The sequence below is a fragment of the Struthio camelus genome, chromosome 7 (assembly GCF_040807025.1).
Source record: "Struthio camelus isolate bStrCam1 chromosome 7, bStrCam1.hap1, whole genome shotgun sequence".
Taxonomy (NCBI): domain Eukaryota; kingdom Metazoa; phylum Chordata; class Aves; order Struthioniformes; family Struthionidae; genus Struthio; species Struthio camelus.
Window position 1 is genome coordinate 15,487,726 of NC_090948.1, and position 12,728 is coordinate 15,500,453.

A 12,728-nucleotide genomic window follows, 5' to 3' on the forward strand; every position below is an offset into this window, starting at 1 on the left:
TCCAAACTCAAGAGTTGCAGCGCTAGACAGCGCTGTTTTCTCACAGTCCCTTCCCTTTCCCACTATAGTTATCATGCTTTGGGAGCCAGGCATTCTCTTAAAGGAGAGATGCTGTTTGTTCCACGTTTTACACAATATTGCTGCGTTACTGGGGCTGAACGCCAAGTAAAGGAAATGCGTTCACATTGTAACTTGGGAAAAGGCTGCTTGGATTCATTTAGATCTAAATGATAATTACAGTATGTTCCTGCAAGATTCCAATCTAAAATGATTCCTTCATAATTAGTTGTGCGCTTTAAATAAGATCAGCATTCCTGTAAAAATTACTTCTGGAATAGTGAAGTATTCTAGGAGCAGAGCCAAATCAGCTGTACTTTGTCACCCAGCAGTCCTCAGGACACTTAAGAGATGGGAAAGACCTACGGTGTGAGCTACCAGTGCCCCACACAATGCAGAACGGCCTCAAAAGTGGCTGTATTTTCCTGCTTTGACTAGTCTGAAAATATGGGTGGCAAAAATTACAAATCAGGAGAAGAAAACAGAAGCACTTTTACAGGTTGTGGAGCGTAACTCCGCTAATAGGTGTTAGAGCAAGCTGGCACTTAGAAGACAGTACAGGACCCCTCAAAAAACAAACTGATCTTAAGAAAACACATTGATGTTGCAAGCAAACCTGTAACAAAGCCTAAAAGTTTCCCCTTAATTTCACTTAGCTTTTCTTATAAAAAAAAGTGCAAAATATAAAGTCTACTTTAAATTATGAACCTTTCATCAGATCACCTCACCAAACAAATGATGTAAGATAGCAGTTCCAGTGGAGAAGAGTCCTGCACTAAGTGCAGGAAAAAAAAAATCTACAAAGGTAAATCGAAAGTGTAGACAGAGACAGTCTTAAAACAGCATTTGTTCAAACTTCATAGCTAAAATGACAGCAGTTTTAGAGACTGTGCTTCCAAGAAAGGAATTACCATTATTCTTGATATTCAACACAGCTCACAGGTTATCAACATCTCTGTGTATTTTATTGCTTTTTTGTTTTTCTTTAAACAAGCGTTCTTTCACCACTTCAGTAAACATACACACTATAATTGGCTGCAATGATGTAGGTGAAACCCAGCTCCCTGTTTTTCTTAAGGAGACTCCTCCGATTTTGGGATCCGCGCAAGCGCTAGCCTTCCCCCACCACACAGCACCTCGACTGGAGTTGTACCTCCAGGGGCGCTGGCCTTCTGGGACCCGCACCTCAGCGCCCAAACTAGAGCAGCAGTATAACTTCTAGTATAATTTCTCCTGCCACTTATTGTGCAACAGAAAGGGTCCCACGCTGCGTTTTTCCCAGAAGAAGTCACACCGACTTTTGAAAGGGTTTTGACCGTAGAGGTGAGGGCACAACTCAGCAAACACAGCTCTACGTGAGATATACCGCTTCCCTCCAACTGCAGGTATCACTGAGTGCACAAAAGGCTCTAAAAAGTACCCACAGGACATCTCCTTAAAACTCACCAGCAATGGCACCAGGACCAGAGGGTGCCTGCCTCCTATTTCCAGGGAGGGAGGGAGGGAGATTTTGCTGGACAGATCAGCCAAACTGCTCTACTGTACGTACCTCAAGCAAACATTTTATATTATTTTCTTGAAATGCCACATGTCAGTAACAGACACAGCATCTTCCGATAGGATGAGCAAGTGTTCTCCATCTCTAACTACAATGCTTGATGGTGACTTTTATCGGAGACTGTTGAGCTAGCATAGCATTTTCTGCTTCGGGCACAGAATTCATTCCAAAAAAATATAATCATAGTCAGCAAAAGAACGAGAAACAGGACACACGTATCTATTCTCTTATCTGTTCTTATTAGTTTATGTACACTTTTCCTCACTTTGGTTGGCCTTGCAGAGTTAACGCAACTGAAGAACAAGATAGATTTTGGCTCTCCCATCCACAGAATTGGGAAATTAAGATCCAGTTGCCAAACTGCAATCCCGTTGATAAATCATAAGGCAGAAAGTCACCAGCTGAGGTCTGCAGTTGTGACACATGGAGATCAATGTGGCATGCTGAACAAGCAAATGAATCATTTGAAGTTGGTGAAAGAACAGAGCTCCATAGTGTCATTTCAGGCACTCCCTTGCATCACAGCACCCATTTGTCCCTGACCACCTATGCTTATTCTAAAAATTTCATTCCATTCAACGTTGCCTACTTCAAAGGGTAGAAGCGATCAGGAACACATTCACGTCTGTTGGCAGCAGCAACTTATAACAGTATCAACATCACTAGTTTTTCCCCACTTAAGACCTTGCAGCAATCCTGTTTTCAGAGGCTTTCACCACATCATCCTTTATTTTGAACTTCCTGACTTCCTCTTGCCATGCGTACTAGATTTAAGACAACCTTGTCCTAGTGCCATATGCACAGGGTTGCTTCTTGTTAGCCCAGCTGGCAAACAGGTCTATGAGAGGATGACCTAGTCTATTGAAAAGGAAATCCCCAACAGAGGTTGGTATGCTGCAGGCTGCTCCTAGCTGCTTTTGGAGATCCAGCCTCAAAAGACATCCTGCTTTCCGATTTAAAAGTAGAACCAGCTGCATTAAAGACTGTCGTATAAGCTTACGTGTTTGTAGCTTCTTTACATACTGGCCAAGAGAAAGCATCTTCCTTGCTTATGTGTACGTGCTTGTACCTTGAGGCAGCCCAGGGTTTGAAAGCCTTTGGGCTACCAACCAGCAATGGTGCCCCTCAAAGGCCGAGTAGGATACAAGATTGGGTGTACTGTGCTGGCTGCATCAGGACCAGGAGCAGGTGGGATGGGCAGTTCCTCCTGGAGCCCTTCTGCAGCTCTCTGCCAACCCTGCCACGGATGGATTTCTGGGAATACGGAAGCTGCCAGACTACGATCCCTGTGCCAGATCCAGAATTGTCACACTTGTTTCCAAACAGTTTCACAGAATAATTTCATTTGGAAAGGCTCCCAGCAGGTCATGTGGTCTAACCCCCTGCTCAGAGCACAGCTACTACCTTCAATGTTGGGTTACTCAACTCAGCACGGGGGAAGAGTTAAAGGTAAAGGCCCTAAATCTGAAGTTGTCTATTAGACAGAGCATTCTAGTACAAGGAGAGTAGTGTTTTGGATAATGTTACAGATGTCTCCTTCGGACCAAGTGTTTCAGTCTCCTATCCTCTTCCCCTCGAGGCAAGAATCATTTCTGTGAAGAGTTGAGTCTAGCGTACATTTTCTTCCATGGCTGGGCAAGCAAAGGGAGAGGTTATGCGCTGCCCTCAGCGCAGGCCATGACACAACCCATGCCATTTTTTGTTAGAAACCCAGTTACTGCCAAGCACTTTGATTAGGCTTTGATTTCTAATTAAATACCCTTTGAAACCTTTCATACCATTATTGCTGTATTATTTTTACTTCCTTCTCCCATTCTTCATGTTAAATGTGGCCAAATTATAGCTACTTAAGACATATCAGCAATGTAGTTATCGATACTCTAAACATTGCCTCCAGGACATAACATCACAAGTAGTTGTACTATTCAAGTACCCAGTCTCCTCTTTCACACCAACAGGCATGGACAAGGCATAGGATTGACAGAGCAGTTTTACAGGTAAGAAACGTATATATGGAAAAAATATCTCACAGAAGCAAAGCTGGAAGATTCACGTTTTACTGACCTGCCTTTATTCCCAGTTTCCATTTCTAACAGTACTTGTAACAATCACTTTAATCTTCCTTAGCAGCATGGAGATTTTATTGAACTACTAGAAAGGGTTTTTGGTTTTTGTTTTAACTAGTCTTAAGAAGCAAGCAGAGGAGGAGGGTTTCTTCCCATAGTGCTTTCTTCCCCAATAGCCACCGGCTATTGCATTCCAGTGCAGGCTTCCCTGCTGAAGGACGGTCTTGTTTTCTGGTTGTTGAGGCAAGCACATCCCTCCCCACCAGCTCACTGCAGACACCTCCAGACAGGATTACTAAGCAGCGTCTACACGGGTCTGTTCTCAAAGAACGTTCAACTCTATTAAAGCAGAATATTCCTGTTTGGCAACTAAGAGGCCTGAACATGCCATCCGTTATCTCCCTCCTGCAAGCCTAAGAGATTTGCAGCTCCTTTCAAGGAGCTGGCTTTGTCCTGTACACAGCACGTATTCTGGGCTGTAGGTACATCACCGCCTCTCTGGCAGTACCCTAAGCACGGACACAAATCGGGGAAACTGGAGTCACTAGATCCCAAAGCTATATGCATTTTCAAGAGAAGGCTCTCCAGCCTCAGAGTCCGTTTTCTCTCCTCATCTGGTCTAACAGAGGCCATTTGCTCAACCTAGCGCAGGCTTTTTCTCGAGAAACTGGTTGAGTTGGCAAGACCTCATCTTGGTAGGTTTGGAGAATCTCTTTGTATTTTAGATGTGGTGGTTTGAAGTAGTTTTTCCTTTTTGTAATAAGTAGACTTTAAAACACAACTTTGAATAAAAATAAAATGATTTTTTTTACTTATTTCCCTGTTGATACATTGGCATTTGACCAATAACCAGGCTGGCAACTCTGCCTGTAGCACGCTTTCCCTGTCAAGTGCTTTACAAATAAACCTTAAAACATCCAGTCGAGGTTGACATAGGCAGAACTCAAGGCAATGCCATATGCTGTCATGTCTGAAGCTACAGCAAACATTAACATCAGTGCCAGGGATAAAAGCTAGTTATTTTCTCCACCTCCCAGTCTAGTATTGGAGCTTTGCTGGAGACCTATGTGACAAATTAAGATCAACATTTGGGGTATGACCAAAACAGGAGGTACTCACGCAGATCTGTAGGGTGCCTGAACTGCCATTCATTGCAAGGAAGGATGGAATCCGACCTTCTTGTGCTATTTTTATTAAGTTTTTCAGTATTAACTGGTTAGGTTTAATAGCCATAAGTCTCTGTTAGAATTCTGGATCCAGTGTAGGAAACAGAAGGAAATGACAACTGATTGACCAGGAAATATCATTATAGTAAAATGACCAAGGGACTTCAAAACGCATCTCCACTACTTAAAGAACAGCAGTTAACCTGACAATATTATGTTACGTCCAAAAGGAGAAAGATGAAGATGAGCAATTCCCCAGACAGTGTGACTGTCTTCCAGGCTGAAAATTAGTGTGTGCAGCTGCAGCAACAAACATTTCAGACCACGCTCAGAAGCGCAGAGTTGGCAGTGAACCACCTACAAAAGATGACTCCTCAGCTGGCATTAGCCAGGTAACTAAACCCCGCAGTGGCTGCTGTCGCCGAGCTCTAATAACCATTCTAGCTCTCTGCTCAGTCTCCTGTTTCTACAGCGATCCTGTCTCCATTACTCTAAACACAAGCACCTTATGTTTATACGACCCCTGTGTGCCATTCAGCCTGCCCAGGCACCTATTCATCCTCACCTTGGGAGGATGCAGACACCTTGGAAAACTCTTTGATACGTGACAGGAATTCACTGTTAGGTGACACGTCGTTCCTCTCTGTGACAGGCTAGCCCGTTTTGCAGACCCACTCCAATTCCCTGTTCTCTCTGAACTTCAGCGTTTGCTAAGGCACCACGCAGCAAATCACTATTGGAACTGGAGTAGATGGGGATTAACAACAGAAGGGCAGAGGAGGGTTTGGAAGTGAATAAAAGGAATACAACCAGCGGGACCTGGTGAGAAGACCAGCAGGCTGATGGGAGACCGCCAAGCTGGCATGGACCTGAGGGCAAAGGTGCTACTGGTTTTAACAGGACTCAGACCCAAATCCACAACTGCTCTGGACCTTCTGGTTTCAGGGCTCTCATAGAGGACTTTGGTAATAAGCATCCACTTAAACAAAAAAAAAAAAAAATCCTGACCTGGTGAGTTTACTAATCTCATTACTTGCAGGCAGCAGTCCTTTGCTTTCAGCACCCAGCTGCCACCCGTGACAACACAGCAGGATGGATTTAAGCAAGTGACCACCAATATTCTCTGCTGCCAGTCTCATTTAGACTGTCCTTACCCCGTTTCTAGATCAGCCAAAACCTGGTTTTATTTCACAAGTTCACACCATACTATAAATGCTTCCAGACTACAGCCGTTATCTACGACCACAACCTAAATGATAAACATTGTTTTTCTTACTAATAGCAAATAAAGGACTGAGATGACACAATCTTCAGAAAAGCATTAAAAAAACCTATGTATTTTGAGAAACGCACAATCAGGGTTCGAACCATACCTATTCTTTAAACATCCAGAGTCAGAGAATGGAAGTGATTATCATTATCTTAAACATATGCTAGCAACAAGAAACAAAAAAAAAAACTGTATTTGATGCTGCTATTTACGAGTCACCACTTGGCTTTTACTCAAGTTCACATATCAGGTTATCGCTAGTGTTTGCTAGCCCTGCCCATCATCCACAGCTCCCGACCGGGCAAACACAAAGCAGAAGACGAGTTAAAAAAAAAGATGAGCATCTCTGTGCAGATAAGAGATGCAAGCAATTGTTGGTCAAAGAGCTACAGAGAATACTAGACTGCAATGCCAAATCACGTAAACAACGTAAAACGTTAGAGCTTTGGAAGGTTAAAAAAAAAAAAAAAAAAAAATCACCGCTCTAAGCAAGTGCTGTGCCTTTGGTGAGATCAATTTAACAGAGGCCTGGCAGTTTGGTGAAGGTGAAAGCTGCTTTAATTGCTGCAAGCTACTGGAACCACAGGTGTCGTCACTGCCAGCACCAGAGGGGACAAATTCCTGCGCTGCTGCCTTATGACAGACAACTGAGGCCAGGGAATAAAGTAGGTCTGGACAACATTTCTTCATAATACACCCTGAATAAATTTTAGTTTCCTGAAGGTGGAAGAGAATTTCGTGTTCAATGCAAACATCGAGACACTCAGAGTACGATCAAGAGGGAAGGAATTATGCCTCCAAACTGTCCCAGGCACAATAAAGACCTCCAGAATCTAATCCACAATATTTATTACTTCGCTAATGCCAGCATCAGGAGAATCGTATTTAAAACACCAAGATTAATTAGCCACAGCAAACACGTCTTTACCCAGAGAAGATGCCAAACCTCCAAGGTTTTATTAACCTTTATCCAAGGAACAAATTGGGTTATTGCATCCATTTACCTTGGAGAAACACTGGCGCTACCGTTAAAGGAGCCCTGCCCTTGCAGGCATCAGGGGCACTTCCACAGGCTTTAAGAGCGGGCTGGTTTCATTTTTGCTTGTTGCAAGTTTCACTTTCAGACTCCAAGAACAGCCACTTCCAAGACGTCCAAGTGTTTACTTTCCTAACGCCTTGCTAGAAGTTTCCTAGCCGCCGTCCCGGCCCGAGGTACGCTTCCAGGAAACGGCGGCCGGAGAGCGCTGAGGCAGCTGCACGCTGTTGCCTTTTTAAACCACCAAACAGTTGACAACACTGAAAACCTCAAGCAGTTAAAGTGAAAATGAAATAAAAGTTAAGAATCCAACACATTGGTTTTTTTTTTTGGGGGGGGGGGTGGTATTGTCTTTTTGTATATACGCAATGAACTGCATAAGCACGTTCAAGCTTCCACCTGCAACCATAGGGGAAACGCTCGCTTAAAAATGAAAGCCAAGATCCTCCACAGTCATGTTTCCTGGGACGGGAGCTTTAAAAATACACCCACGTTGCACTGACGTCAGACGGAGCTGACCTAGCTTTTTAGGCATTTAAGCATCATCCTCACTGCAACATGCACCTAAAATTAATAGTAAGGAACTATAAAGATCAATATTTCTTCCTCCTCAACACACCAAATCAAACACTACTGATCATTTCAGAGGAGGAGGTCTGACATGCAATCACAATCTATCAACCAAACTTGGCACACTAAACAGCTTAAAAGCTGGCCTTGGTTTTGACCCAATAAATGCCATGGTAGGCAACAGTTTTGTCACGTGCCGGGCAGCCCACCTGCCACGCTGCAACGGCGCTGGGAAGGCTGATCCAAGGGCTCTGCCGCTGTTCCTGGCGGGCAGCGGGAGCCAGGAGCGCCGCTCACCCCAGCACGCCGCCGCCGCAGGACGATACCCGGCTTCGCAGGGGGTGCACGGACGCAAACCGGCCCCGAGACCACGAGCTGCGGCCCAGGAGCGGCACACCTCTTCTGCCGAGCGGGAACAGCAAAAAAGACACCCCAGACACCCACAAGCTGGCAGCCCGAGGGCAAGCGCAAGAGGCAACGGAGGTGGGTGCGTGATGAGATGTTCCTGAATTCCTCCCACAGTTTTAATCAAATAGCACTGTTCACTAACAACTCTTCCTTCCTCTAGGAGTGGACAAAGTAATTTCCAAATACTACAGGATACAATCCTAAATATTCAGATTTTTTAAGCTGAAAAATGATTAAAACTAAAGTTTAAGCACCTCCCCAAGGAGCTCCTTCCCACCCTATCCCTCAGCAGGGGATTAAAAATAGCCAAGAGCTTTGCTCAACTCGTCTTGAGACGACACCTTTTTCTACTTCCTGTATGTGCCTCTTCATTTATGCTCAAAAGCTGCAAGCAGAGAAAAAAGTATCGTCTAGTCCACTGAGATAAACAGATCTTCATGGCTGGAGGAAATAAAGCCGAAGTACACCTAACTCCGGGTTTTGCACTTCAGGATCCTAAAAGCCTTTTTAAAAGCACAAAGATTCATCTACAAAAAGGAACTCCAACGCACCCGTGAAACTAGAGCAACGTGAGCGTTTAAGCGAGCCGTGTTTCACTGCGGGCTGAGAGTTACCTAAAGTTGCTCTTGGCCTTTGTGCCTGAATTTCCTTCCTTGCTTCAGCTCCTCAATTTTTAGGGGAAGTCTCTTTGCCCTGTGCGCTGACAAGTGAACTATTATTACAGCTATTGCATTCAATTACAGAAGGTCATTGTGCTGGAGGTAGTTTCTTATGTAAAACTGTTTTCAAATCAGCAGGGTGGGAGGGAAGGGGGAGCGGCATTTCACCAAAAACTAAACTGATAAGGAAAAAGAGACAGCAGTGTTTACTCAGCAGTATGTTGCAAGTCCTTTTGCCTTCATTTCTAAGCAGTGGAAAGTAGGTAGCTCAAAACATGCTTCAGCTATATCTTGAAATTTTAATTCTAAACTAGAAACTCTACACAGCGCTCTGCTGCCATCACGTAATATCTATTTATTGTGGATTACAGATCCCAGCAGCGCTGGAAAGAGTTTACAGTTAGACTCTCCCCCCAGACATGCCTCCCAGACCAAAAAAAGGTTGTGCTCTCCCTCAAGCCCAAGAACAAATAGTTGGCACCCTCCTGCAGGCAGCGAGCAGCTGGGCAGTTGCTACCGTTTCTCGTTCCACTCTATATTACCAGCTATTAAATTATCCCAAGTTTCTTGTTCAAGCAGAAAGTCCCCAGAACGTTTAATAAGTCACCAAACCAGGGGTCACAGCACATTGCTATTTTCTGTTTGGTGACCTCTGTAAAGGGTGAGCTAAACACATACTCTATATATTTGTGTATATACATATATATAGAGAGAGAGCTGTATATATAAACATTCAAAATAGTGCCCACACAAGAACGCTGCTCAAAAGTTTGGCACAAGTTTGCAAGCAATGTAAACACATTCCCGTATTAAGGACTGTGGAAAACACCCATAAAAACCAACCGAACAGAAACTCTCCAGCAGAACAACAGAAGGAGCCACCCCGCTGCTAATCCTGCAACAGCAGCAGCAACAAAACCACAAGAGTTTCTCTTCCCGACTAGCGATTTTGCTCCTTCCTTGCAAATCAAAAAGCAGCTCTCAGGCTAGCGCGCTGCCCCAGCCACCACCACGGCTGGGGAAGTGCTGTTTGCACCCTGCTCTTCTGGGAAAGCTGCAAGTCATTTCCTTATTAAAAAGAAAAAAACAAAAGTAAATAAGTCGCATCCTGCAGCTGAAGGAGCGGCGACCGCCGCGCTGAAGCCGGTTACCTGTCTGAGACCCAACAGGAAAGGCATGCTGCAGGCTCATCATCCACGCCAGCGCCTGGGAACAACGGCATTTAAAGCCCCACGGGAACCATTTCCTCGGCTGCTGTGGGCAGCGCGCGCGCCCGCAATCCTATTTAAACCAGGGCTTCCTCGGCTGGGAACACAAAGTAAACAGGGTCCGGGGCCACGGCCCGCACTCGCTGGCTCCCCCTCCTCCTCCTCCTCCCACTCCCCGTGACATATCTCAGACGCAGGCGAGCCGGGCTGTTTGCAAGAGGGAAATGACATCAGGTCAGGCAGCTCTGGAAAAAAAAAAAAGGGGGGGGGGGGTGGAACAAAAAAACCCAAACAAACAAAACAAAAACCCCACCAAAACAACCACCCCACGCGACCCAGGACCTGACGACGGCTGCTGGTTGCCGGCAGGCAGCGGCTGCGAGCGGCGGGCGCGCGACTGCGAGCCCTAGGCGAGCGGGGCAAGCGCTCGCCGCGCTGCGCCGCATGCCGCAAGCGGAGGGGGGGAAAAAAAAAATCTATAAAAAAACGCTGGCAATTTGCCTCAATGGCAAATCTCGCTGAAGAGAAATAGCTTTTGTCTCAATGATAGACTTAACGCCTAGGCTTGGCGCAGCTCGCCGAGCAGCGCGGGAGGCAGGCGTTTTGCGAGGATGTCCAAACCCCCACCGTTTATCCGAGTATCTCCAGACCCCAGGGATTTCGATAAAACGCTCGCAGGTCCAAACCGCTCTCACGCACTCTGCCTGCCACCACTCCTTTAATTTTTCTAAGCCGCTCTGCCCGCTGTATGTGACCGTTAGCCGCCGCAGCTAAGAGCCGCCCCGCTACAGAAACGGCGGCAGTTCCCCCGATTTCAGTAGCATCGGGATCGGGCCTCTGCCGCGTAATACAGAGGTGACGGGGAGACGTTTCCAGCCATCTCCCCGCACAGACAACGCCAACAGCCCCAGCAGAAGGTTCCCAGGTCCCCTCTCGCTCCCTGCGCGCTTTAATGCCAGCAGGCAATTAAGCCTTATAAACAAATTTATCATGTGGGACGCAGGATGGCATTTCTTGTTTGTCCGCCCATGAGCGAGGAGCACAGCAAGTTCCACAGCAACACAGGAGATGACACTGCAGAAGGGAATCTAAATTTAAACTCCCTTTTCTACCTCTACTTTAAAAGTTCAGTAACCTCTTTTTTTTTTTTTTTTTGCTTCTCATTTCGGGGCAGCTGCTCTCGTCCGTCGCACGGGGCCGGGACTGGCTGCACCCCGCGCGCTGGCAGCACCCAGCAGGCCTTTAGCACAAGCTAATGCCACCATTAGGCTGGGAGATTATTCCAAGTATTACTTATTTTAAACTAGTTTAAAGCCACCATATAAACTTGTCATTTAAAGCAAGCGCATCCCTGTTTTTCCCAAGAAAATAGGAACGTAAAAAATTTCTTGAAGGATACAAAACGTCAGTGTTAACTAGCATGAGCCAGGCAACAGGATTTTCCAGCTTTTGTGCTGCTGGATCAAAACTCTCAACTTTTGCTTTTCCAATTACATGGATAAACACCGATGATATAAAAGGGCAGCTTTCAGTTTTAGCAATCTCTTCCATGGCTTTTGAAATATCTGACTGGTGGCTGCTAGCATGGTCCTAGACTAGCTGGCTCTCGGGGCTGAGCCCAAGCAGCAATTCCTAGATCGCGACCGCCCGAGGGACCGAAGGACCAACCTGCCTCTCCCCCAGCACACGCTCCGGAGGCAAAGCCTCACTCCAGATCCAAGTCAATGCACAAAGGTTTATCAAAAGCGATAACTCAGCAGAAAAGCAAAAGCATCTTAGTTTATGTGTGAATTTAGCAATCCTGAAAGACTGACAAGAAGACGACGGTTTGCAAGCGGGTGTTACCAGACTCGACGAGAGCAGCAGTCGCCTTCTCTTGCAACAGCCAAGTGGCAACAGCCAGTAACGCAACAGGAATACTCCACAAACCTGCTACAGACGACTACGGAAAAACCTCTGCAGAGGCAAAAAGCTCATACCTTATAAATCAATATACTTACAGTCTTTTCAAAACACTTCAGTTCTCCTAGTCTTTGCAACTGCTTTGGATGTTCTGATTTATATCATTTTGCCCCCTCCTCTTTTTTAAATTCAGAAGTCCTAGCCCCAGTGATTTATCCTGCGGCAATGAGTTTCATAGACAGTGGCTGTGAACAAAAACTTTTTTTCAGCAGTAGTGAATTCTCCACCCTCTACTTTGACTTTCATATTATTAACAAGTGGGAACAGAAGTCCCTGTGTATCTTCTCACCCATTCATTACTCTGTACCCGTTTGCTACCTTTTACAAGAAGATAGTTACCTTCACAGTCTTCTCAATGTAAGGTCTTTCCCAAAGCCTTCAACTGTCCGCTGCCCATTTCTGAAACCCTTCTGATTTTCTACTGCCCTCTGCTTGGGAACACCTGGAGCTGAAATCATAATTATTTTAAGGAAAGTAACAGCAGCTCTAAGGCAGGCTCAGCATGGGTTTCACTTCCTTTATGCAAACCTGAAGCTTAGCATCTGCAAAAGCCACTTACTCCTCTATGACTTGTGCCTCTATCTGAGATACAATGGACAGAGCAAACACAGGTTTTTGCAGTTTCTCGAGGGCTCTGAAAAGTCAGGATGTTATTTTGAAAACCTGCTGGTTTAGGGCAAACCACCATTCTTTTTTCTTTGAGGACATCTCAGTGTGAATCCCTCTGCAGGTTAGTAGAGAGCACGTTTCATTTGTAACAGAGGGAAC

The 12,728-nt window shown here is 45.6% G+C and overlaps 1 protein-coding gene across 14 annotated transcripts in view; it reads right to left on the minus strand.

Annotated features, from left to right (window-relative positions):
* WBP1L (WW domain binding protein 1 like) overlaps nt 1–12,728 on the minus strand; it is a 61,380-nt gene that overhangs the window by 15,690 nt on the left and 32,962 nt on the right. For 2 of the 14 annotated variants that reach the window (XM_068949771.1, XM_068949783.1), the window contains exon 1: nt 9,942–10,243. The exons of 10 other annotated variants lie outside the window; for them this stretch is intronic. In XM_068949771.1, coding sequence (XP_068805872.1) covers nt 9,942–9,968 — 27 coding nt within the window. In that variant the 5' untranslated portion in view covers nt 9,969–10,243. Of the gene's footprint in view, nt 1–7,121; nt 7,422–9,941; nt 10,244–12,299; nt 12,409–12,728 lie in introns of those variants that run through there. 2 more of the 14 variants (XM_068949779.1, XM_068949780.1) reach the window with 2 other exon arrangements.